This window comes from Pleurodeles waltl, chromosome 3_2 (genome assembly GCF_031143425.1).
Source record: "Pleurodeles waltl isolate 20211129_DDA chromosome 3_2, aPleWal1.hap1.20221129, whole genome shotgun sequence".
Classification (NCBI taxonomy): domain Eukaryota; kingdom Metazoa; phylum Chordata; class Amphibia; order Caudata; family Salamandridae; genus Pleurodeles; species Pleurodeles waltl.
Window position 1 is genome coordinate 127905011 of NC_090441.1, and position 27550 is coordinate 127932560.

General features: G+C 46.7%; 1 protein-coding gene across 1 annotated transcript in view; it reads right to left on the reverse strand.

Moving 5' to 3' along the window:
- Positions 1-27550, reverse strand: part of LOC138286580 (tricarboxylate transport protein, mitochondrial-like) — a 109400-nt gene that overhangs the window by 5168 nt on the left and 76682 nt on the right. Inside the window, exons 5-8 of the mRNA XM_069226978.1 lie at positions 21768-21852; positions 17587-17691; positions 5190-5305; positions 1763-1836 (exon numbers count right to left, since the gene is read on the reverse strand). Of these exons, the coding sequence (XP_069083079.1) occupies positions 1763-1836; positions 5190-5305; positions 17587-17691; positions 21768-21852 (380 nt within the window). The remainder of the gene's footprint in view (positions 1-1762; positions 1837-5189; positions 5306-17586; positions 17692-21767; positions 21853-27550) is intronic.

Below are 27550 nucleotides of genomic sequence, written 5' to 3' on the forward strand. Positions count from 1 at the left end.
AGCAGCTGTGAACAAAGCCACACGGAGCCTGAGGGGATTGTAATCCCCTCCGGTTCCGTGAAGCCTTTGTTTTATTTAGGAGAACATTCTGCCCTCTAATGGCAGAATGTTCTAATGGCCTTAGAACCCGCCGTACCGTGCTCTACCGGTTATTAAAGGCCCTTGCCTTCGGCTCGGGCCTTTAACGCGGGAGCGGGCCTTAAATAGCCGGTAGAGCCTGCTACGGCGGGTTCTAAGGCTATAGTAGGCAATTACAGAAGAAACTTTGCAGATAAATTGAGGGTTCTATAGGAATATACCATGAAAATCTACAGCGTAAGAACTTAGGGCCAAAAAAGCATGCGTTCAATACACATTTCTTGAGTTTTGTATTGGTTGCCTGTTTAAAGACAAACCGTGTTACTTTGGATAGGTGTTGGAACACTTCGCAGAGCTTTGCAAGACACAAAGGTTTGGCTGCCATATTCTGTATAAGCCGAGGCCAGTTTAGAACGTAATTAAGTAACCATACATAAAATAATTGCTGTAATTGTACCACACTGTTTAACAACTTACACAACCATTTAGCTGTGTTTTAGATGATGGTGGTGGGAAGGAGAACTTTTCTTAATTCTAAAAGAACATATAGCAAGTGGCTTAATCTACAGAACTGGGGACAATTTACAATCTATTAAAACAAAAACATAACAGATCTCTAATAATATATCTGCATCATCGGGACCCGCCTATAACCCTAGAGGTTGGACTGCTGATCTTGAGTCCAGGAGGAGAGTGGCCCCTCAAGCAACATCACCTTGGTTTTAGCCCCATATCGAAGTGCTATTTCTTGCAAACAGGCAGACACTACTGCCAGGCATGTATGGGAGTGAAAAATAGCATCTTCCTCACTGATACTAAGATGTAATATGTTCTATGCATTTTCTGGATAATAATGAAATGTACAGACAGCTACATGACAATATCAGTGGAACATATGGGCCAAATAACAATTAACCATGGTGGCACTGAAGGCAAAGACTTGCAGTTACCCACCAGCCACAGACAGGAATGAACTTTGATCGATCAATGACAAATGATTTGAGTAATTTTAAAGTACGGTACTTAACGCACACCTAGAATTTGAAGGCCAAAATTGTATGGGCCACGGTATCAATGGCAGGTAGAGATCGAGCTGATTCAAGACAGCTTTTGTCCCTCTTCAAGGACAGTGAGTTGGTCATTCACCACCTTTATCAAGACCGAATGTGTGGCGGACCAAACCTTGATTTGATTGTCTTAAAGCTTTGACTCAACAGACCAAAGCAGTTTTTTGATAAATAGTCTCTTCCAAGATTTACCGCACCCACAAGTCATAAAGATATTGTTGTCAAGTTAAATAGTACAGCTGTGTCTTCTGGTGGCACTGTAAGCAGACGGAAGACCAGAGCTCTTAAATATTCAATCAAGAGATCAGAACAACTCAAGTAACATTTGCTTTGCGAGAATACTCTCAATTATAATGTAAGCTAATACAGATGCTGCAAATTGAGGTAAGAGTTAGAACTTACCTTACAATTAGGCATTCCCTAACAATCTTACTTATTGCCGGGGACGATACATTTCGTAGAGTTCAGTACATCTGATATTTTCTATTAGAAGCTGGCATGCGTACCTCACTAGTTACTCATTGCACGTCAGTAGCAGAAGGTCACTTTCAGAGACTTAGCAGTTTATCACTCACAGGTAACTCAAGAACAGGAACACAACAACAGATAGTACTCACGCTAAGGGCCCTTCGTTGCGGAAGATTTGATATGCACAATCCATGGTATTTTTATACTTCTGAGCTTCAAGGCCCTAAAAATGATTTTACAAATTAGTTAATGAGCTAAACAAATAAATATGGTAGCAAGTTTTGTTGGTACAGTTGAGACCTTGAAGTGTTACATGCTGCTATAACATTTTTACTGTAAAACTGAACAAACCATCATAAAAAATAATATTTTGATGACGTACTAAGGTATCAGAAAGAAAAGAATTTGTGGATTTACATCTAAATCTGAAATCATTTAAAACGTAATCAAACAACGTTAAGCAAACTATTACCTGCTTGCCACCACTGAACCAACTGCAGCGCAATAACCTGAGATGACTCCTTGCATCCACTTGCTGAATATTGCCTTCGCTGCCAGCAAGTGTGTGGTGCACTGGAACACTTCCACAAAGATGCACATGAACGTGCATGTGAAGCAAGGTCTGGGGTCACGTGCCACCTATCAGAGGAGTAAGTTGGCACCAGGTGCTGCATTCCCTATACCCAGCCTTGCCAATGCAGAGCTGGAGTGGAGCACCGGAAGACTTAGCAAAGGCATATTTGGGGTGTGTATATTCAATCCAGTCCCATTTATGTAGAGCTTGAGCCCACAGGTGGGACAATGCTTTACATCACACCTAGACATTCTATAGCTCAGTATTGGTAGGATGATATGACCTTCCTACATCAAGAGTGGCGCTGGACTTGAGCCATGTCTGCTCCTCCTAACCCCAGATTCAGACTGCAATATGCCAACCCATAGTACTGACCCAAGGGTCGGGCCTCTGAATATATATGATGAACCAAAACACTGGACGTATTAAGCTAAATCAAAGTCCAGAGGGCAAGGGAGATGCGCTATCATCTACCTGCATGATACGAAGAATGTTTTCTTTAAAGCTTTCCTACATCCTATTCAGTATTTTATCTAGGGCATCCAAAACTATATTCAATGTGGGCTCCAATGATGGTGCCAAGAAATTATTGAGAAAGAAAAGTGAAGGAGCAGTTTACCAATCAAAAGGATGTAAAACTGCAAAGTTTAGTGGTCACTTGTCTGATCCGAAAGCACAGGGAGAGTCAAAGTCCCCAACACGTTTTACTTTCTGAACCATGGCATATGAAACGCTGTGCCTATAACAGTGAACCCGCATTAAATTTGTTGATCGAAATCAGTGAAACAACCAATTTTAGTCCAGCCTTTTTGTATTCAGTGGCAGCTAACTGCTTCTCATATAGGCCTAAATATGAGCCACTTATCTGTTCAATTAATCACAGTCCTTTCCAAAGGTGCAGGTTAGAATGGAAAAACAGTAAATCCACATGCTTGTCACCCTAAAAACTGCATAAGCCAAATGCCAGTTACAAACAGATGTTAAAAGCACCTGGTGATAGTCTAGAAGCAGGAAGGTTGACTATCTGAACCAGCATAAGGTCCCCGCTGAATCCAGAAGGCAGCGTTCCAGTGTGGTGACATCAGTAAGGAAAACTCCTGGTGCTTGGTTTCGGGTGGGGACACCGGCAGCTCACCTTGCCCCTTTGTTGGCATTGAAGTGGCTTGAGCATGGCTACACTATGCATATAACATGCAGACACGCGGGAGGATGTCTGGGAAACGATGGAAGGGAATGTCCCATAGACAGACACCTCCTCTGCGATGGGGTGGCGGGAATAACCGAGCCTGTACTGGCAATAATTGGCAAACAAGTGCATCGAAAAACCATGGTAAATGCCTTCACGTATTCTGAAAGTACCTAGCTAGGCGCAGGATGCCAGTAAGTGGGTAGATGACAGCAGACCCTTGTGCAGGGAATACACGTACAAAACTGTTGACCAACTCCTTGCTGTTGCCAGCTTAGTATTTTCTTCCCTGGAACCCGCTAGCTACACAATAAAGCTTGTATAAACCTATCAATCAGTTTCTTATTTTGGCCACATTCATATGTCCCTAAAACTTATTTCAAAGTGCACTATTAACCCAAGGCGTGGCGAACTATATAATACTGTTACGGAACTAATAAACTGGGACAACACCTGCCTACGTACAGTTGGACATAATGGAAGAACACAGTTAAATATTAGCAGCTCAAACAGTATGGTTTGTTCACGCGCACACATCGTTATTGGCTATTGATAGGGACAGGAAGAATTAACTTCGTCACCCCGTCTCGCACTGTGTTTAAATCTGAGGTTATTCCGGCTGTAGTAAGTAGGATAGCCGTTCCTACCAGTGGGGTACAATGTATGCCATGAGCACTGCTTCTGCAGTGGTGCAAATCTTTCGCTGCAAGATCAATCCAGCGTTTCTTCTTAACACATGAATGATGTGCTGCTGCTGCAGAGCGAGAATGCCCTTGCAACTGTGGCAGAGCCTGAAGTGACCATTAGGACATGCTTTGCCCATTAGAATGGTCTCTATCATCTATGCTTTTGGCCCCTCCACTTTTCTTTAGGGGACAGTTCTACTTCTTTTCCCCCCAAATACATTTGTGGAGTTTAGAGCTAACTAGCTCGATGCAAAATGGGTCTGGTATTTACTTCTCATAAGTTTACTGTGCCCTCTTCATCATCTCTCCAACTGAAACCTATTTGAAGAAATCACTGTTTGTGTCAACCTCGCCAGCACTGTTTAACAACTTACAGTTAAACTAATAGTGAAATTGTCCCAAATCGTAGGACTAACTTTCATTTACATCGTTATTGCATCCATGGGGGGATCTCGTCAACCATATTTCTTACTCCAAAGTAGGAATCCTTCCATATCAAAACCTGTAAACCTTTGTCAAAGATAGATTAAAAAAATCTAATTTGTATTTTTGCATAGACCAATGGAAAAATATACAGAAAATCAGTGGAGGCCGGTAATTTTAGGAGGGAGGGGGCGGGCAGCACACACTTACTTTCTTTCGGCCTCGGAGGTCCCAGGAGGGTTGGAACTGCTGCCTTAGGTCAGCCAGTGAGGGAAGGCAGCAGTCCCAACTTTGTCACAGATTGACATGCAGCGTCACTGATTGACACTCGCCCTGGGCGCTTCAGGGCTTAAACCCTTAAGGCCGGGTTCGAGCACAGATGCTAAAGTGAGTCACACCTCTGTAGCTAAACTTGAATTCAGAAATGTAGGTATGGTAGAACCAAGAAAAAGCAGCATACATCAACTTATGTATAAGCGCAGACTTATGTAAGCTGTTTTACTTTTTGACATTACTAAAAAAAAGTTCAGGGCAGGGTTGCTGGAAGGCAATTCTGAAATTAAGAAATTCATGAGGTTTATGGGAGAAATCCTGTACAGTGAAAACGTAATTGGACAACTACAGCTTTTAAGGTTGGCTTGTATTTGTGGGGCTTCTTTTTTGGCCATGCAACAAATGAAATTAGAAAAAATGTCTTCTTTTCTCACCTGCATCCTGGTTTTAACGACATCTACTGGGGTATTACCAAAGACGCTAGCAGCCCCAGCTGTGGCACCAAAAGCGCCTGTAACAAACGGATTCATCTCTTTGTGAGGGTCATCAGCTGGTGAAGCATGTAAAAAAAACAGAGTACAATAGCGCAATCAGACATTGTAATACATAGTTGAAATTAAGATGAAGATGAGGAGAGGAAATAAAAGAACACTGATGCACCTCTTTTTAATCACAGAGGCCTACAGATGAACAAGTTACTTACTTTTGGTAACAAATTATCTGGTAGAGACATATTCTAGTTGCAGATTCCTTACCTTAGAATTTTCCCCCAGGTATCAGACTAGGTCTGGAGATTTTTGTTCAAGCAGTACCCCTGCACGCCATGCCATCAGGTGGCGTTGGTCGACTCAGCGCCCGTTGTGGGCGTCGTGGTCGTCCTCTATGACATCGCGAGTCGTATATAGGTGCCAACCTGGCACGCTGACGTCAGTATCTTTTCACGACTTTCCACACCAGAAGCGCAGAGCCATGAAGAACACTGACCCTGGTGTGCCAGAGCTAGAGCCCTGAAAGGGAAGTCCCTGTCCCTAAAACTCAATTCGCAGAGCAGGGAGGATGGCTTTGTCGGTAAGTAATCTGCAACTATAATTTGTCTCTACCAGATAATTCGATACCGAAGGTAAGCAACTTGTTCATCTGATAGAGACTTCTAGTTGCAGATTCCTTACCTTAGAATAGATACCCAAGCAATACCATCCGCAGAGGAGGGTCTGCAAACAAAGATCATACTAGGAAATCCTGCAGGACCGAATGGGCAAAGTACCCGTCCCTGCGGATCTGACTGTCCAGAGGCAATAGTGTTTGGTAAACGTTTGCAAGGATGCCCATGTTGCTGTCTGGCAGATGTCCAGAACTGGAACTCTGCATCCTATCACAATGGTTGCAGCTCTTGCTTTGGTGGGGTGAGCATGCAAAGCCTCTGGGGAATGCTTCTTAGCTAATGCGTAGCACATTTTAATGCAGAGAATGACCCATCTAGAAATGGTTCTCTTCTGCACTGCCCGACCTTTCCTCGCACCCACAGTGAGTTGATCATCCACTCGTAACTCTTTGGTACGATCAAGATAAAATGCCAAAACTCTTTTTGGGTCCAGGTGGTGGAGTCTCTCCTCTTCCTCAGAAAGATGTGGGGGACACATAAAAAAGTAGACAGTGATGGATTTGCCTACATGAAAGGGCGTGACCACTTTAGGTAGAAAGGAAGCCCTGGTACGAAGCCCCCCTCCCCCCTAGTCAGGATGGATGGATGGCGATGAAAGGTGGCTTTCAGGAAAGAGCCTGCAGCTCACTCACTCTGCGGGCAGAGGTGATGGCTTCAAGGAAGGCTGTCTTCAGAGAAAGAAGCTGAAGTGGGCAGTTATGAAGTGGCTCAAAAGGAGCACACATCAGAAAAATAAGAACTAAGTTCAAATCTCATTGGGGCATTATGAACAGAGAAGAAGGAAACAGATGGCTAAGAACCTTTAGAAATCTTCCAACAATGGGAGATTTAAACAGGAGGGTTGGTCAGGCAATCTGAGGAAAGCCGAGATGGCAGACAAATAACCTCTGAGGGTGCCCAGAGTAGATCCCTGCTGGTCCAGAGAAAGAACAAACAAAAGAACCTGAAAAAGAGGGGCAGGGGTGAGGGGCGGGGGGGGGGGGGGGGGAGAGGGTCAAGAGACTTGTCTGCACCCCATGCCACATATGTGTTCCAACAATAGGCTCATACCGTTTTGGTGAAGGGACGCCTAGCTGCCAAAATAACATCACAGACTTTGGGCGGAAGGTCAAAAGCAGTCAACTGCCCCTCAATCTCTACACAAGAAGGTGGAGACTGGACAGGTTCAGGAAGAGAACCGTCCCTTGCTGCCGCAACAGCAGATCCTCCCAAAGAGGCAGTCTAATATGAGGATCGATGGCCATGCTCAAGAGCTCGGAATACCAGACTTTTCTTGCCCAGTCCGGAGCCACAAGAATTACTTCAGCCCAGTTGTTCTTGATCTTCTTGAGAACTCTGGACAGAAGTGTTATTGGCGAAAAGGCATATAGGAGGCCTGAGTTCCACTCGAGAAAAAAATCCTTGCAGAGTGACTGCCACCTTAGAAACTCCAAAGCGCAAAACAGCTGACTGCGAGTTCTCTGCGGAGGTGAACAGATCTAACCAAGGCTCTCCCCACTGCTGATAGAGACCTTGCGCCACCTCCGGATGGAGACACCATTTGTGGTCGACCCGGCATTGACGGCTGAGCTTGTCTGCTTTGGTGTGGTATGTAGAGAGCTTGCAAAATGTTGAACCACCAGGGATATGCCCTGATGTTCCAGCCATGCCCAGAGGCACCAAGCCTCCTGACAAAGGGTCTACAACCCCACCCCGCCTTGCTTGTTGCAGTACCACACAGGGATGGTGTTGTCTGTGAACATCTGTGCCACTTTCTTTCTGAGAGAGGGAAAGACAGCTTTCAATGTTAGCCCGATCGCCCTGAGCTCCAAAAGACTGATATGGAGCTCAGGTGCCTCAGAACTTCTCTCCCATGTGGCTGCCCCATCCCAGGATTGACGGATCTGTCACCACTGTCAGATCTGGTTGAGGAAGGGAGAGGGATCTGCCTCTGACCCAATCGCAATTCAAAAGCCAGCACTAAAGCTCTGGTCCAGCCCCGTCAGAGATCTGAACCATGTTGGAGAGATTCCCCTGATGCTGTGCCCTCTGGAACTTCAGGTCCCACTACACACCCCGCATATGCCATCTGGCATGTATCATCAGCAGGATGCAGGAGGCCATGAGGCCCAGCACCCTCAGAGGTATTCTCACCCAAATCCAGGATAGAGGCTGAAACATCTGTATCATAGCTTGAATATCCTGTACTCGCTGCTCAGGAGGATAGGTCCAAAACCGCACTGTGTCCAGAACAGCTCTGATGAAAGGGATCGTCTGAGAGGGAGTCCAATGTGACTTCTGCCTGTTTATAGTGAGCCCCAACGAATGCAGGAGGTCCACTGTAGTCTGTAGGTGGGAGAACACAGCCTGGGGCGAGCCCGCTTTCAACAGCCAGTTTTTGAAGTAGGGGGAAGACTGAAACCCCTAACCTGTGCAAATGAGCTGCGACCAGCGCCATCAGTTGGTGAACACCTGAGGGGCGCTGGTAAGGCCAAAGGGGAGCACAGTAAATTGAAAATGCTTGTGACCTCCCATGAACAGCAACTAAAATCTTTGGGCAGGCAGGACGGGAATATGGAAATAAGCGTCCTACAAGCCCAATTTTACTATCCAGTCTCCTGGGTCCAGGGCAGAAAGGACCTGAGCCAAAGTGAGCATTTTGAACTTCTCCTTTTGAGGAAGAGATTGAGGGACCGGACAGAGGGGAGGCCCTTGTCCTTCTTGTGCACCAGAAAGTAAGGGGAATGACAACCACAACCTACTTCTGGCACACAGACCCTCTGTATGGCTCCCTTGGCTTGGAGAGCTGCAGCACGGTGGCTGGCAAGAAACAGAGGTAGCCATAAAGGGGTGAAAAGCAGACTGAGTGGGGTGAGAGACAGCTACAAGGACCAGGGACCGAGAAGTAGCTGGGACACCTTAAAGCGCTCGAGCACCAAGCCCGATTTGTCTCTTAAGAGACTACTGCCCTCAAAGGGCATGTCCATTCGAGTGGATTGGACATCCCCTGAAAAGCCAGATGTCCTTACTCAGGCCTGGCGCCTAAAGGCCACTGTCGAAGCAACTGACCTGCCCAGAAAGTCAGTCGAATCCAGCCCACACGGATTGTGAACTTAGCTGGATCTCTCTTGTCAGCAACGGCTTCGGAGAGAATGTCCCAGGCCACCTCCAGGACCCATGGCAGCACTTGGGTAACCGTGTCCCATTAAGTATGGATATAACTGTCCAAAAGGCATGCAGTGTTCACAGACCTCAATGCCAGGCTGGAGGAGGAGAAAACAGCTTCTTCCCAAGGTGATCCAGCCTCTTCGATTCCCTATCTGGGGGTGAGGAAGGGAATGCGCAATGGGATGTTGAGGATTGGATAACCAAGTTCTCAGGGGTAGGGTGTTGGGTCAGGAGCGCTGGGTCGTTAGGCTCAGGCCTACGGTGGCAGGCTATTGTTCTGTTCACAAGAGCCACTGTGCTGAGTTTGGACCAGGCCCCCAGAAGGACATCAGTGAGGGTTCATTGAAGGGCAAAAGGGGTTTTGATGTGGAAGCCCCAGGCTGAAGTACCTCAGTCAGGAGGTTGGTCCCGACAGAGTTCAAGGCCCAAGACCTCCACCGCTCTTCGCATCACCATTGAATAAGATGCCTCCCCCTCCTCCGTAGCAATCGTAGGGGGAGAAAGCATGCCAGCATCTGGGGAGGTGTCCAGACCGCTGGCTTCACCCAGTTCCTGCGCCCAATCCACAGGGTCTTCAAGCTGGTAACCTAAAGGGTTCAGTGACCCCTCCATACTGTCACCGAACTCATACCCATAAAAATAAGGGCCAGGATCTGACCTAGAAAGCAAGGTCCCCACTGAAGTCAGAATCCGAGTCGAGCAGCACCACTTCGGCGTTAGCAAAAAATAGTAGTAAGTCGACGCCACCCACGGGCCCGGTCAGCTTCAGGAACGTTGACGCCGGAACCATCATCAGGGAAGGTCGCAAAGGTACGACCGACACTGGTTCAGATCCAGATTCGGATCCCTGGGTGCCCCACGGAGCGAAAGTTGCCAGTGCGGAACCAGAGGGAGCCCCTGCTGAGCCCACGGGGCCCAGGGGCACTCCAGCAGAGTCCGACTGCCCAAAAATGAGGTGCATGGCCTCGTACAAAATCCTTCAATTGGGCAGGGGTGACTAAGGCTCCCAGAAACTCGAGGAGGGGAGGAGCCGACCCACAAGTAGGCTTCAAGTACGGAGGCCTAAAGTGACGATGCTCCTTCTCCTGCATTGCGACAGGCAACCGATGGGATGAAGTCAAAGAACGCTTGTGCTTCTTCGACTTCTTTTTGTGCTTATCTGAGTGTCCCGAAGACTTTGAATGGGACAACGACGAGTGGTGGGGGCTACGCAAGCAGTCTCGGGACCTTGCTCTTGACACGATGCAGAGCCGGTACGCGAGTTGCTAAAGGGACCGCTCCCTCAAACCCTTAGGGTTCATGGCCCAGCACTCGGACCACGACTTTGGGTCATGGGCGTGCTCCAAACACCACAGCCACATGAGATGTGGATCCATCACAGACCTAATCCAGTGACACGTCAGAGGGCTTGAAGCCGATCTTCCATGACGACATCCTCAACGCACCAAGAAGTAAAAAAAAGTAGACAAAAATTTGAAAGGCCAGTCAAGAAATGACCATAGGGGTAGCTCTCTTCAGATCTGCGCACAGGCTGTTGCGGAAAGAAAAGAACTGATGTCAAGGCGCTGGTATGGTGCATGTCTATGACCCACAAAGTCATATGTGGCGATACCAATGAGGGACAGAGAGGACTGACGCCACCTTAGGGCACGCAGGGATACTGCTTGAAGAAAAATCTCCAGATCCAGACTGACGCCTGGGGAAATTCTAAGGTAAGGAATCTGCAACTAGAAGTCTCTATCAGATACAAATTTACAAATACATATTCTTTTTTGTTTTTTCATTTTTAAGGAACTTGTAGGAGGCTGGCTCAGTACATGGTGTACACCTATAGGTTAGGCACCCTGTACTGATTCCAGGCAACCCTTAGTGTAGGAGGCTCTGGATAACCAGATCTCTCTTAGGGGTAGCTGTGGAGAGCAGCTAAGGCTTATCCAGGAGGGTGCAAAGCGGTTGCAAATACCACAACAGTCAGTGACCTACACACAGGAAAGAAACACATAGGTGTTAGAATAATATGTAATATTTATTAGAACAAACACTGTAGAACTAATTTGGGTGTATCTCTTAACTGGAGAGATGGTCGTACGAAAATATTCTCAGAAACAGGTAAGTAAAAGCATAAAATAACATGGGCCCTTATATGGCAAACCACATACTAAAAAATGGCATGCGAAAACCACACCTAAACCACACTACCACCCAAGGACCCTTAGGACTGGGGAAGTACTAACACCCCAAAGGTAAGTAGGTAGGATACCCCAGGCACCCGTGTGCATAGTAGAAATGTTGGATTAGTGTCCACAGGATAACACAGGGAAGTTGCGGTGGGAGTTTTTGTGTTTTAGGACCCTTCCCAGGGGACCCCATGGAAACCCGTTGGGACAAGGGAGGATGGATAGTGCCCTACCCGTGGAACAGTGGAGTACCTACACCAGGGAGCCCAGGTGCTTAGGGATGAAGTCAGCCTGCAACCTTCCGCTGAAGTCAATGGGGACTTTGGTTGCCCAGCTGCTGGCATGACCCATGGACCAGCACAGTGGAACCCAGGTGTGAATTCCGGAAGAAGAGGACCTAAGGAGAGAGGGCACAGGGTCCAAACCACCCAGTGGTGCCCAGGTGCTACAGCAGGACAATGCCCCTTCTCGGTGATGCTTCCTGAAGGACAGTGGACAAAAAAGTGCAGCTGTGGAGTCCATGCGATGCAGGAGGATTCCAGGAGCCGTCCAGCTATTTCACATGGATCGTCAGATTGCAGAGGTAGACAGTGGTCAGCAGGACCACCAACAAGCCTTGGCAAATGCAAAAAGCGGTGTGTGGAGTTTGCAGGAGTTTTTGGGACCAGCTAGGTCCAGGTAACTCTACCTTGGTAGGTTGGTCAGGCCAGCCCTCAACAGACAGGAGAGCCAGCATGAATCATTGGACCCCCCCAGCAGGACCCTCTGGCAACAGGCACAGGGAATCACAGTGAGGCATGTAGGAGGCTGGCCTGGCTTACAGTGGGTACCTTGAGGTACTTACACCTTGTGCCAGGGACAGGTATCCCTTATTAGTAGAATAGAGGTGTTCTAGCAGCTTAGGCTGATAGAGGTAGCTATAGCAGAGCAGCTTAGGCTGAACTAGGAGACATGCAAAGCTCCTACCATACCACTTATATCATATAGCACTATATCATAAGAAAACACAATACTCAGAGTTTCTAAAAATAAAGGTACTTTTTTTTAGTGACAATATGGCAAATGTATCTCAGAGGATATACTCCCTTAGGAGGTAAGTAATATACACAAAATATATAGACACAAACCAAAATCAGGTAAGTAACAGTTAGAAAAGTAGTGCAAACAATGTAGAACACAATAGAATGCAATAGAGGGGAAATAGGCCTAGGGGCAACACAAACCATATACTCCAAAAGTGGAATGCGAACCATGAATGGACCCCAGGCCTAGTGTAGAGTGTAGAGGGTCACTGGGAGTGTAAGAAAACACTAAGGGTGTCCAAGATACCCCACCCCAAGACCCTGAAAAGTAGAGGTAAAGTTACCCTACTACCCCAGAAAGACAGTAAAGTCGAGATAGGGGATTCTGCAAGGACAACAACTGACTGCAAAACACTGAAGACGGATTCCTGGTCCTGAGGACCTGTAAAGGGAGGGGACCAAGTCCAAGAGTCACGCAAGTGTCCAGGGGGGGGGGGCAGGAGCCCACTAAACCCCGGATGAAGGTGCAAAAGGGCTGCCTCCGGGTGGAAGAAGCTGAAGATTCTGCAACAACGGAAGGTGCCAGGAACTTCTCCTTTGGTCAGAAGATGTCCCACGGCGTGCTGGAGGATGCAGAGTTGTTTCCACGCAGAAAGACCACAAACAAGCCTTGCTAGCTGCAAAAGTCGCGGTTGAGGATTTTGGGTGCTGCCAGGGCCCAGGAAGGACCAGGAGGTCGCCCCTTGGAGGAGGAGACAGAGGGGGCGCTCAGCAACACAGAGAGCCCACGCAGAAGCAGGCAGCACCCGCAGAAGCACCTGAACAGGCACTTAGAAAATCTGAGGAAAACGGTCGACTCAGAGCCACAAAAGAGGGTCCCTCGACGTCGGAGTATAACTCAGTGAGTTGGGCAATGCAGGACGGAGTTCTGGGGACCTGGGCTAGGCTGTGCACGAAGGAAGTCTTGCAAAAGTGCACAGAAGCCCGAGAAGCTGCAGTTCACGCAGTACACAGGATTACTGTCTGGCGTGGGGAGGCAAGGACTTACCTCCACCAAATTTGGACAGAAGGGCCACTGGACTGTCGAAGACACTTGGACCCAGCTCCTGTGTTCCAGGGACCACGCTCGTCAGGATGAGAGGGGACCCAGAGGACAGGTGATGCAGAAGTTTCCGTCGACCCACGGGAGATTTCTTCTTGGCTTCCAGTGCAGGATGAAGGCAGACAGCCTCTGATCATGCACCACCAGGAAACAGTTGAGAAAGCCGGCAGGATGAGGCACTACAACGTTGCTGGTAGTCTTCTTGCTACTTTTTTGCGGTTATGCAGGCGTCCTGGAGCAGTCAGCGGTAGATCCTTGGCAGAAGTCGAAGAGGGAAGTTGAAGAGGGAAGTGCAGAGGAACTCTGGTGAGCTCTTGCATTCGTTATCTGGTGAGATACCCACAGGAGAGACCCTAAATAGCCCACAGAGGATTGGCTACTGAGAAAAGTAAGCATCTATCAGGAGGGGTCTCTGACGTCAGCTGCTGGCACTGGCCACTCAGAGCTGTCCATTGTGCCTTCACACCTCTGCATCCAAGATGGCAGAGGTCTGAGACACCGTGGAGGAGCTCTGGGCACCTCCCCTGGGAGGTGCTGGTCAGGGGAGTGGTCACTCCCATTTCCTTTGTCCAGTTTTGCGCCAGAGCAGGGCTGGGGGGATCCATGAACTGGTGTAGACTGACTTATGCAAGGAGGGCATCATCTGTGCCCTTCAAAGCATTTCCAGAGGCCAGGAGAGGCTACTCCTCCCAGGCCCTTCACACCTATTTCCAAAGGGAGAGGGTGTAACACCCTCTCAAAGGAAATCCTTTGTTCTGCCTTCCTGGGACCAGGCTGCCCAGGTCCCAGGGGGGCAGAAACCTGTCTGAGGGGTTGGTGGCAGCAGCAGGAGCTGCAGTGGAGACCACGGGAAATTTGTTTGGCAGAACCAGGGGCTCTATGCTGGAGACCCGGAGATGCATGGAATTGTCCCCCCAATACCAAAATGGTATTCAGGTGACAATTCCATGATCCTAGACATGTTACATGGCCATGTTCGGAGTAATCATTGTAACGCTACTTATAGGTAGTGACCTTTATGTAGTACATGTGTGTAATGGTGTCCCCGCACTCACAAAGTCTGGGGAATTTGCCCTGAACAATGTGGGGGCACCTTGGCTAGTGCAGGGGGGGGCACACACTAAGGGGGTCATTCTGACTTTGGCGGGCGGCGGAGGCTGCCCACCAAAGTCCCGCCGGCAGAATACTGCTGCGCGGTCAAAAGACCGCCGCGGTTATTCTGGGTTTCCCGCTGGGCTGGCGGGCGACCGCCAGAAGGCCGCCCGCCAGCCCAGCAAGAAACACCCTTCCATGAGGATGCCGGCTCCGAATGGAGCCGGCGGAGTGGAAGGGGTGCGACGGGTGCAGTAGCACCCGTCGCGATTTTCAGTGTCTGCATGGCAGACACTGAAAATCTTGGTGGGGCCCTGTTACGGGGGCCCCTGCAGTGCCCATGCCATTGGGGCCCCACGACACCCCATACCGCCATCCTCTGCCTGGCGGCCAAAACCGCCAGGAACAGGATGGCGGTATGGGGGTCGGAATCCCATGGGTGGCAAAAGAAATGTTGCAGCCCATAGGGATCTCCTGGAACCCCAATACCCTGAGTACCTAGGCACCATATACTAGGGAATTATAAGGGTGTTCCAGTGTGCCAATCAGAATTGGTAAAATTAGTCACTAGCCCGCAGTGACAATTTTAAAAGCAGAGAGAGCATAAACACTGAGGTCCTGGTTAGCAGAGCCTCAGTGATACAGTTAGGCACCACACAGGGAACACATACAGGGCATAAACTTATGAGCACTGGGGTCTTGGCTAGAAGGATCCCAGTGACACATATCAAACACACTGACAACATAGGGTTTCCACTAGGTCACTGGGGCCCTGGCTAGCAGGATCCCAGTGAGACAGTAAAAACACCCAGACATATACTCACAAACAGGCTAAAAGAGGGGGTAACAAGGCTAGAAAGAGGCTACCTTCCTACAGGCCTCAGCAGCACAGCAAAGTGGGACGCCCACGTCGCAGGAGTTGCAGGGTGCACATCGTTCTTGGAGCTGGAGAGTGCTGGAGGCTGGGGCTTCTGGAGCTAGGAGGTCTTCGGACTGAAGACCCAACAAGCCTTGGCAACAACACGCAGACAAGGTGCACAGGGGTTCCAGCCAAGCAGCTCCAGCGTGGGACCACAAACTTCCCAGTTTCAAGGAAGATAGATCTGACCTCTGGAGAGGCATAGAACAACCACCTGTGTTGCAGAGCCTGGCAGAGTCTGTGGGACAGCAGAATCGACAAGTCGGTTGTCGTCGTTGAGGTGTCTGTGGATGCAGGGGAGTGACCCTTCACTCCAAGGGAGAGTTCTTCTTGCCTTCCTAAGTGCAGGCACAGTCCCAGTAACTCTGGAGGATGCACGGCCACAGGGTTGCTGAAGTCTTTGCAGAAAGAATAAACCAAGTTGCCGCAGGTACCCTCGTATTGGTTACAAGTTTGCTCTTGTGTTCTGAAGTACAGCAGAGGTTCCGGTGTCCAGGTTGAAGAAGTGTCTTGCAGAGGAGACTTGCAGACAGCTACTGAAGTCTTGCAGACAAATCTAGGTACCCACCCTCAGGGGAGCCCTTAAGTAACCCTAAAAGGGGGTTGGATACTATCTGCAGTGACCAACCTATTGGAGGGGGTCAAGGACGTCACCCACCTGAACTAGACAGTCAGATGCTCGCAGGGGCCGCTGCACATCTTGTTGCCAAGATGGCAGGATCAAGTGGCCACCTGGCAGAGCTCTGTGCACTTTCCTAGGGTAGGAGCTGGACAGGGGGGGGGGGGGGGGGAGGTTTCCCACCAGAGCAGGAACCAGAGGTTCCTGCACTAGTGCGATGTGATCTATGCAAGGAGGGCACCCCCACCCCAGCCCAGAGACACCAATTTCTAAAGAAATTTATAACCTTTCAACCAAGTAATTTTTATCTCCAGAGGAATTATTTGCACCAAAAGAGGCTGACTAAAGTGATATCTGAAATGTTGACAGTGGAAAACCAGTTCATTGATTTAGCATACATAAAACAGAATTGGTAAGGCCATCAGCTCCTATATCCTGCAAGCTACCTAGATGACTTATGTGTGACCACAGAATCTGGTGGACCACGACCAGAGCCTCTGCATGTGAATCTGCAAGAGATTCATTTGTTCACCAGGTCACCAGATATTCACTACCTCATATGAAAATCATGAATAAAAGTATGAAGTCTTTTGTGTACACTTTTCTACATCGTATATTGCAAAGCAAGACTTTTGTTTTGGGCCCAAGTTACTGCACTGTCTACAGATCTCTCTTTTGTTGCCCTTGGTGATCTGTGTTTTCCATTTTGCCTCTTTAGGCTTCAAAATTATTTGCAGATGTCCTTTCTCCATTGCATTTTCCTTCCTTTGATGGATCTGTCTATATTTGGTTCTTCCAATCTCCACAGAAATTGTTCCCCAACAGCCGCCGACCGCTCTTCTAAGGTATGAATTATTGGAACATGGCCAGACTGGTAAACTGACCTTCATAATCTGCAGGTATGGGCATCAGTGAAACGGTAACAATGGACAAAGACAGGTGGGAGAAGAGGCCTAGAGAAATAGTGAAATGTTACTGCCACCCAGTAGTGGCCAGCAAGGAATACTTTGTGACCATGTGAACTTTTACAAACCATTCAGTGTGCCTACTTGGCACTGGAGCCACAAGCTCATAAACGCTTTGCCAAGGCACAGATGTCCTAATTCACTATACAGTGGACCATTTCCAAAACCCAAGTCTGTGCTATAAATCACATTTGGGAAAGCACAACAGCAGACAGTTAACACAGTGCCACTTGTGCGGACGCAAATGCTTCATACTAGTGGACACAATTTCCTGCTAGATATCTTTTTCTCATTCAGTAATATCACACATCTCTTAGGTAGGTTAGGCAACAATTGCAAACCTGATTACGTTTATCTATTTTTTGCGATTTTTTGCGATTAAAAGCTCACATGCATTCCTTACCAATGTTTTCTTCTGGTTCACAGCGCTTTACATTTATCTTTGTTGAGTGAGCATTCAAACATATTTTTCCATTCTATCTCTCCATTACTTTTTGCATTCATTAATGAAGAAAGTTCAACTCTCTCACTGTCAATTCCTGCCAAGGGTCAGTGACACAAGCACCTTCTTGTGAAGTTTCTATTGGCAACAATGAGTACTATAGCAATGTTGTTCTTATATTCACCTGTATACCAGTTACGCAAGGATGTCATCACAAAGAAGCGGATGGCCTGATTGGATCCTTGTTTCAGAACCGTAGCTGTTACTCCCTGATACGTTCCACGCAGACCTAGAATAAAATGTAGCCTCTGTGAAAAGGCAAACTCTTGAATCCAATGCACTACACACTCAAATGCTTTTTGACAACTCCAATGCAATAGCTTATGACATCAGTAGAAATGTTGCAGAAATTGTACGTGTTTATATATGAAAATTAGTGGAAAGAAGCATGGGAACTGTGGAAGAGTTAGGCTTGGTGGAAAATAAAACAGCCCTACAAAACTTTGCCAATTTTGCTTCTTTTACAATCAGATCACGAAGAATGAAAGGGAGGAAGAGCGAGTCTCTCTTTCTCTCCTGCGTTTGTGGAAAGGAAAAATATATGCCGATTGAAACAACAGCAGTTTATTTAGAGCAAGTTCGAGAAAAGAAGTTGCAAGTTTCAGAGTAGTATTTGATTAGGTAGGAAACATCATCTGGAGAACACCAAATGTGGGCATCTACAAAACAGGTTACTTACCTTTGGTAACGCCTTATCTGCTAAAGACTACATCTAGCTGCAGATTCCCATCAGACTGGATCTGGAAGATTTTTCGTGAGCAGTACCCCTGCGTGCTGGTAGGAGATTATCCTTTTCTGCACAGCACAACCCTTTTTCGCTCCCACATACCCCGCGAAGAGTTGATCGTCCACCAGAAATTCCAAAATGCGTCAAGGTAGAATGACAGTGCTCATTTGGGGTCCAGACGATTGAGATGCTCCTCATCCTTGGAAGGATGAGGGGCAGCACAGAAAGCAGGCAGGGTGATGGATTGACCTACATGAAAGGGCGTGAGCCCATTTGGAAGAAAGGAGGCCCATGTACAAAGCACCACTTTGTCAGGATGGATGGATACATACGGCAGCTTACAGAGTAAGGCCTGTAGCTCAGTAACTCGTTGGACAGATGTTATAGTCACGAGGAAAGCAGTTTTGATGGTGAGTAACTGCAGGATGACAATTGTGGAACAGCTCAAAGAGAGCACACATTAAGAATGTAAGCACTAGATTCAAGTCCCAATGAGGCATGATAAAAGGAGAAAGGGGAAAAAATGAACTAAATCTTTGAAGAACCTTTGTGTAATAGTACATTTGAAAAGAGAGGGCTCTAATCTGAGGAATGCAGAGGTAGCAGAAAGAGAACCTTTAAGAGTGTCCAGAGCAGAGCCCTGCTGAGCAAGAGATAGCATTAATAGAAGAACCTGAAAAAGAAGGGCAGAAAGGGGAATCAACATTTCCGTCAGAACACCAAAACACAAATTTCTTCCAACAGCAGGAGTATACCGTCTTGGTGGAGGACACCTCGCCTGGCTGCCAAGATAACATCACAGACTTTGGGAGGAAGGTCAAAGGCTGTCAACTGCCACCCCTCAATATCCACGCAAGGCGGCGGGGACTGGACAGGTTCAGGTGGAGGACCCTCCCTTGCTGCTGCAACAGAAGATCTTCCCGAAGGGTCAGCTTGATCAGAGGACTGATTGCATGATCAGTAGCTCAGGATACCAGATTCTCTGTGCTCAATGCTTGCCACAAGGATGACTTGGGCCCAATCGTTCTTGATCTTCTTTAGAACTCTGGCCAGGAGTGGTATGGGCGGAAAGGTGTACAGGAGGCCTGAGCTCCACTCTAGACAAAAAGCGTCACCTAGTGAGATATGCCTTGGAAACTCCAGCACACAAAACTGCTGACATTGCGCATTCTCTGCATAAGCGAACAGATCTAACCAAGGCTCTCCCCACTGCTGAAACTGACCTTGCGCCACCTCTGGATTGAGACACCATTTGTGATCCACTAAGCATCTGAGGCTGAGTTTGTCCGCCCTGGAGTTCAGAGAACCCGGCAGGTGTTGAACCACCAGGGAAATGCACTGATGTTCCAGCCATGTCCAGAGATGCCCAGCCTCCTGACACAGGGACCACTACCCCACCCCGCCCTGTTTGTTGCTGTCGCACATGGCAGTGGTGTTGCCCATCAATACCTGCACTAGCCTCCCCTTGATGAAAGGTAGGAAGGCCTTCATTGCTAGTCGGATCGCCCAACAACAGACTGATGTGGAGTCAGGGTTCTGCTGGAGACCAAAGTCCTCTGATCTCCACCTCTCCCAGATGGCCACCCCATCCCAGAAGTGACTACAGGATAGAAACTAAAACATCGGTATCATATCCTGGACTCACAGCTCGGGAAGATAAGCCCGAAACTGCACCATGTCCAGAGCAACTAAGATGAAAGGGAGCATGTGAGAGAGAGTCCGGTGTGACTTCAGCACACTTATAGTGAACCCCAGCGAGAGTGTTGCCGTAGTCTGGAGGTGGAAGACGGCAGCCTGGAGTAAGCCCACCTTCAACAGCCAGTGGTTTAGATTGGGGGAAGACTGACACCTCTGATCTCCACAGATGAGCTGAAAACCACCATCACCTTAGTGAACACCCAAGGGGTGCTGGTCAAGTCAAAACAGAGCACAGCAAACTGAAAGTGCTCGCGGCCGACCATGAATCCCAGATAACATCTGTGGGCAGGCAGGATGGGATTATGAATATATATCTCCAGCAAATCCAACGCAGCCATTCAGTCTCCAGGGTCTAGAGCAGACAGAATCAGATGATCATTTTTAATTTCTCCTTTGGAGTAGTCGGAAAAGGGAGGGAGTAGCCCTTTCAGACCAACTGCAAAGTCCACCTGTCCAAAGTTATGGTCTGCCACTGGAGCAGATGAACATCCTGCCGCCACCAGGTATAAGGGCAGATTAGGAGGGCTTGGAGCATGCAGCTGCATGAGGGGTTGGGCGACGCTGACCTCCGACTCTGCAACCAGTCTTGTGACCTTCCTTGATAACATACTGCCACACGAGGAGGAAAACCTAAAAAAAAGTTCAGTTAAAAAGCAAATGAAGGGATAGCTCTTCCTAGATCTGCGCTGGCTGGCACGGAAAGAAAAGAACGGACGTCGGCATGCCTGGGTGGCACCTATATAGGTGTCAAAGAGATCACTTCTGCCGTGGACAACGCCACCTACCAGTGCACAGGGGTACTGCTCCCAAAAAACTTCAGAATCCAGTCCAATGCCTGGATAATTCTAAGGTAAGGAATCTGCAGCGAATAGTCTATCAGATACGGTAAACTTCACTGTTGCCAAAATCGTGAAAAATGTAGGAAAACGTTTGGAACCTGGTAAGTTGAAAAATGAATCCCAAAAAACACCTCAGTTCCAAAGTAAGACATAGAAAGATGATGCAAAGGTGTTTCTTTTTTCCAAAAAGAAACATATAAAGTAGTTTTCCAGTTCTACTGTGACTAAACTAAATGCAAGAAATGAAAAGGGTAGACAAAGGAGCAGGAATTGAGGAAGCAACACTGGGGCTAAAATGGGGACAAAAATGATGATGATGACGGATGGGGCAAAGGAAAAAAAAATAAAAAATCAACGTGAAGTCAGTAAAGCAAGGGTGTGGGAAATAGGCATAGTTTTAGTACCCCTCAAGAATCATTTAAAAGAACAAAAAAAAACATTAACAGGGAGGGATAGAGGGGGAGTCGGAGCTGGGATGGAATAAGCAATAAGGTTAAGAGGAAAAATATTGCAAGGGAACAAAGGGCTGTGTGGTTGCCTCTGGTCACTACCCATCTCCCCAATACCAGACCAGCAAACTACAGAAATAACTTCGAGAAAAGTCTAATACAGTGACAAGAGTGGGGTCAGCACGTCAGAACATGTTCTAGGAAGAACACTGCAGCAGTTGGATCAGGGTGGATACATTCCAGGAAAACAGATCTATGTGATCTTTTGTTAAAAAAAAAGAAAAACAACTAATTGTAATCAATTTAGACATAAAAATTATTCAGCTGGTTCTGAGAATTTGGTAAAGTCAATTTGTCTTTGAAGAAAACAGGTCTGGAGAAATGGTTTCCCCAATTTAGTATTCAACAAGCTGTTTTATTCAAAAAGTACATACAACCATTTCTCAGAGGACATATTATTGTACTCTATTTGTTCCTTTGTATTACTTTTCTCCTAGTTACATTGGCTCCCCTCCATCAATTTAAGCTTTCTCTGTGGTAAAGAAAGTATGGCTGGAGAAGGAATATGCACTGTTAAAAACAATTTGCATACCTTGTTCTCGTATGATCTCTCGAACTCCATGGAAGAAACCTCGATATTTTGGCCGGGCCGAGCATTGATCGTGAATAAATTTCACCTGTGTGCAACAGTCAAATATCACATTTTCAAAAAATGATTTTTCTGCATTACATTTTATAGTTATATGAAAAATTATTACCATATTTAAGAATACACAATAAATCAAATTTCAATGTCAAAACACAACTCTGACTAGTAAGATTTTTAGAGGAGCTAAACATTTTATTTTACAAAATGGATATTTTGCCATTAATACCTTCATTACTGTGGTTGCAGCCTGTGATGCATGTTAAGGTGCATATCATCACTATGTCAAAACGGAATACGGGTATTAGTTTTTCTTTCAGTATTTCTCTCCTCTCGGCCCTTAGCTCTGCCCACATCTTCTAGCATCCTCTCTGGCTTCTGAGGTTCTCGGTGCGCTTGATCCTACCACTAATTTGTTTGTCCTTGTGCTCTCATTCACCTACCATCATCTCTCCCAGGGAGTTTTACATCCCATGCCTCTTTTCTATGCTTAGTTACACTTAATCATTATAAATGTAGAGATCCATTTTAAGTTTTTGATGAGACTCGTTCTTCAGCCAGGTCCCTCCTTTATTCCTGAAGTGAATTTGTCCTTCAAGAGGTTAGTCTTCGCCCTCTGGCTGGGGTGCTCTATTTGAATAGTGACTCGGAAATTGAATCCTTCTCCTCTATTTTTGTCAATTTTGGACCCGCTAAAAGGGGACTGAAACCCATAGTTCAGATTCTGAACAGATGGATTCGCTCTCCGATAACCCTAGCATGCAAGCAGTCAGGATTTCCCAACCCCGTACAAATTAAAGTCAGGTCCACCGGGGGTGTCACCTACATTAGTAGAAGTGCAGGGTGCTTCGCTAGGATAAGTATGCAGGGCTTCCTCTGTATTGTTAAAGCATTATAGAATAATGCAGAAGAAGAAGATGGCAAAGCCCGGAGTGCCCAGTAGGAGTCCATAATTCATCATGACCACTAGGCCATGCCACTAGTGCAGCATGCTTCCCGAGAGCCACAAATTTCCTAAGGTCACAAACGGGTAGTTTTGCCTTTGTGGAGAAAATGGCCAGGTGTTTCTCACCACAACCTGAATTGAGCATACTGCAGTAATGAGTTTTTTTAGAATTCAAAAAACCTGTCAAACAATCACTGCACACAATATTTTGCACTGCGTAATAATTAGTATTTATACGCTATTCTACTGCAAATCATGCAAGTAAAAACTACAATCAGAATAACAAATATTTTAGAAATTATAAATACTATTAGGGTGAACATGATATACACCCCCAAATCTTGTCCAGCACACGTCCCCAACCAATTATTCTAGAACTTTCCACCTGCCTTGCAGCATTAGTGTTTAGTTTCTTGCAAACCCATGTAATAGCCCCATACATAGACAGACTACAACCCAAGTACAAAGTGAAAGACTGTTAAATTAGCACGATCCCTACAAGTAAAGAAGAGCTAAAACTGAACAGTGTTGGGGAGACACTTTACTCGGATTATGAACTTGGTGCTTGAAGCATTGCAGCTATGGCTATGTCCTACCCAATACTGCTGGCAGCCATGTCTGTGGCACTGAGGTGATCACTGCCGTAATCCTGCATATGGTGTCCACTAATGTAATCTTGTCTTATACTACTACCACGACATCTCAAATACTAAAAATAGTTTAAGGGTATTTTCAAGGAACACAAGTAGCTCCTATTACAGAAAGGTTTGAGACCCCTGGATTAATATGTTTTCCAGGAAACATAGGACACTTTTTATACTTTGTACTACAAGTTGCATAATTTGCTGGAAAACAGTAGCCGCTGATGCCAACGCAAATTGCACCTTTCAGAACTGATAAGTCCAAAAGGTGTTATGAAGGAAGTGAGTAATTTGGATTCAGGGTGGAGAGCTATTTGGTGACAGGCAGAAGAAAGATCTAAGATACTAAAAAAATATGCATCATGTATGAAGCTCAACATTTGGTTAATTTTTGGTAAAGGATGTCTGTTTACACATTCATTTGAGGTCAAGTCCCTGAGGTCCACATTTAGGGGGTCATTACGAAGCGGTAACCGCCGTGCGGCCGCCAATGCGGCCGCACTCCCACGGACCCCATTACGACATCCCCGCTGGGCCGGCGGGCGCAAACCAAGTTTACGCCCGCCGGCCCAGCGGGGATGAGGCCGCAACATAGGAGCCGGCGGTGTTGCGGCCGTGCGACGGGTGCAGTAGCACCCGTCGCGCTTTTCACTGTCTGCTATGCAGACAGTGAAAAGCTGCCCGGGGCCCTGTTAGGGGGCCCCTGCACTGCCCATGCCACGGGGCCCCCAGGGGCCCCCTTACCGCCAGTCTCTTCCTGGCGGTGCAAACTGCCAGAAGCAGGCTGGCGGTAGGGGGGTCATAATCCCCAGGGCAGCGCTGCTTGCAGCCCTGCCCTGGCGGATTATCACCGCCGGGGCTAAAACGGCGGGAAACCGCCGGCCCCGGCGGTGCGTAGCGCCGCGGTCGTAATACGGCTCCCCGTACCGCCAGCCTGTTGGCGGTACGGATGCCACATTAACCCCGACGGTCTCTGACCGCCAGGGTAATAATGACCCCCTAAATCTTATGCTGTTGCCTTCCTCTTTTGAGGCCATCCCTACTGGGGCCAAAGACGTTGAGGATTCCGTTTTTTCAATGACTCCTTGTGATTCTAGCATGTCAAGTTCCATACTAAGAGGTTCTTTTATTAATAACCGAATTGATTGTGCCTTGTGTACTACAGGAATTGCATTTTAGTTCAACTTGATTTTATGCACGAAGTGCATTAACAAACCCAGCTTTTCATAGAATACCTCAGGAAATTCTTCAAATCTTTTCTATTCCTGTGACAGATCTACTGTACCGAAAAACTTGCTCAACAGCATTTGGCTCAAGTTTGATTCTCCAACCAAGTAGATTTGACACTCCTTTAAAAATGTATACTTTTCCCAATGTTGTTCTTCTCTTGAAGGTAATGTGCATCATTACCAGGCCCACCAAGGGAATGGGATCATTGATATACCCTTCCCCTTCCCGGTGTAATATCAGTTGACATAAAAGTATAATTCTTGCAAGGAAATTCTTTCTGAAATGTTATGTCATCAGTTAAGGTAAAAAAACATACAAGAGTCTGCAAAAACTTTGAATGGTGCCCCGCCTAGGCTTATGTCACGTGCAGGATATGCAAGTTCAGGATCCGTACTCATTGTGTTCATTTAGAAGATGAATGTTACCTTTTCTATCTCATCATTAGTAATGATGTGTACATTCTTGTTCCCTCTGCCTCTCTACATACTTTCGCAAAGCACCCTTTCTGGTTACAATTCCTGCATACTACTTTTTGTACAGGACCTTTAGGGTCGCCAGATTCCGATATATTGTAAATACTAACACTGACTATGTTGCTCCTAGGACATTAATTTCTTTAATGCAAATGACTGTATGCTTAATGCTTTTGGCTATGCTTAGTGCTTCAGGTGAATCAAGATTTTCAGTCAATAGTTTTTCTTGCAACTTGGCGTCATTAGTACACTTTGACTAATTAGTCTCATATAAGGGAGGATATATATATACCTTATATGAGACTAATTAGTCAAAGTGTACTAATGACGCAAAGACGTCCAAGGACATCTTTGATACGTATTTAATATTAACCATTACTCTTATACTTTACTTATATTTATTTTTTGGTCTCTAAGTGTGTGTTTGTTTGTGTGTGTGTATATATATATACATATATATATATATATATACACACACATATATACACACACACAAACAATTAGAGACCAAAAAATAAATATAAGTAAAGTATAAGAGTAATGGTTAATATTAAATACGTATCAAAGATGCCCTTAGACAATCAAAACAGATAGAAATTATTATGAGATCACATGGTATTAGAAAATACCCCCTAAAGTTTCATAGATATTCAGTACTCGCATACCACATACGCTGATGTGTCTAACTGGTCAAGTAAAATCTCAGCAGCGTAGAGAACATCTATGCTTCCACTCGTATGTTGAGAAATGGAGCTTAAACTGTCCAAAACACAGCTTAAGAGCCCAAACAGAAGCTTAAGTGGCCCAATGTGGAGCCTAATTATGTTTTCACAGGCTAGCAGAGCTCTCGCAGTGTGACGCTTCAGCACCACAAGCCAACTGAGTTAAAGCTCCCGCCGCGTCGCATGTTAGTTTCCAAGCCAGCAGCGTTCATGGTGTACAGCACTTCCAACTGCATAAGAGCCTGACGTGGGGGCAAAACTCCTCGCAGCAACCAATGCGCTGCCACAGCAGATTCCAGTGTCCTTCCGCGTCTGCACCCGGTTCCCTCGGTGGTGCTGGCTAATGGAAAAGAGCACGACAAGCACAAAGGATTAAGCTTCTCCTTATTTTTATACTGACAATGCACCGTATCGAGGTGAAATTGGGAATGTCCTCGGCATGCTGCCACATCAAGGGTGCCTCAGCCTTCTTTTTTTTTTTTTTTTACTCGAACCACCAGGCACTCACACAAGAACCATTCCAGAGAGACTACCACAGAAGACCAGTTAGTACTGGAAGACGGGACGGACTGGCAGATAGCTGCATCTCTGGGGTGGAGGCACAACACAACTGTCCCCAGCACAGCATCCTATCCTCATGACCAAATTTGAAGTAACTTGCATGGAGGCAAGTGTAAGGTAAGTTTATTTGAGAGAGAATTTGTGCCTCCAATCTCCGTTCAGTCAACTCCAACTGCCGCTCCTACTTTATTTCAACTTCTAGACAACATTCTAAACGGTTGCTGTGCTTAGAACACTCAAAGGATGGGAGGGAGGGAAGGAGGAATATACAAATTATAACAGCAATATACAACACAGTTGCATGCGAACGTCTTACAACAGGTCACAGAATAGTTTCATGTACAAATCTCAGACAACAGAGAGGGATGAAGGGGTAAGGCTAGCACAGGGGTGAACGTTGAGGGCGTGGAAGATGTATATCTAACACTACTTAACAAGTCAATTAACCGGAAAGAAGAGAGATTCCTATGGCCTACAAACAATAAGCAACTCAGTCTCTATTCGAGGATTCCATGGTTGACCTACTTAAAAAATACAAAGAATTCTAGCACTGCTAAGAAAGAGCTATAGCGCATTTCTAAGCCACCTCCGAGGTCACCCAGGAAGGTGTTTAACAGTTGTTTGAAGAAAATATTGTATTTCGGGGTACCTGACATAAATGTGAAGCAATGTGAAGAAAGAAAGAGTGTTGCTGTCCTTTAAAGAACAAGTTACTTACTTTCAGTAACGCATTATCAGGTAGACACTATACCTAGCTGCAGATTCCTTACCTTTGAATTTCCGTAGGCATCAGACTGGATCCGGAAACTTTTGCCTGAGCAATACCCTTCCGTGGCCTGTTGGGTGGCTCTGTTTCGATCCACGTGGCGTCGTCAGTGCTGGACATTGCAGTCACCTACATAGGCGCACGGATGTCAGTTACTTTTTTCACAACTTTCCACACTAAGAGCGCAGAGCCATTAAACTAGGGCCCTGAAAACGATTGACCCTAACCCTAGAAATCTGTCCGCAGAGCGAGGAGGCATGAGTTGGGGTAAGGAACTTGCGGCTAGTTATGTCTGTACCAGATAATGCGTTACCGAAGGTAAGTAACTTATTCATCTGATAGACTTCTAGCTGCAGATTCCTTACCTTTGAGTAGATACCCAAGCCATAC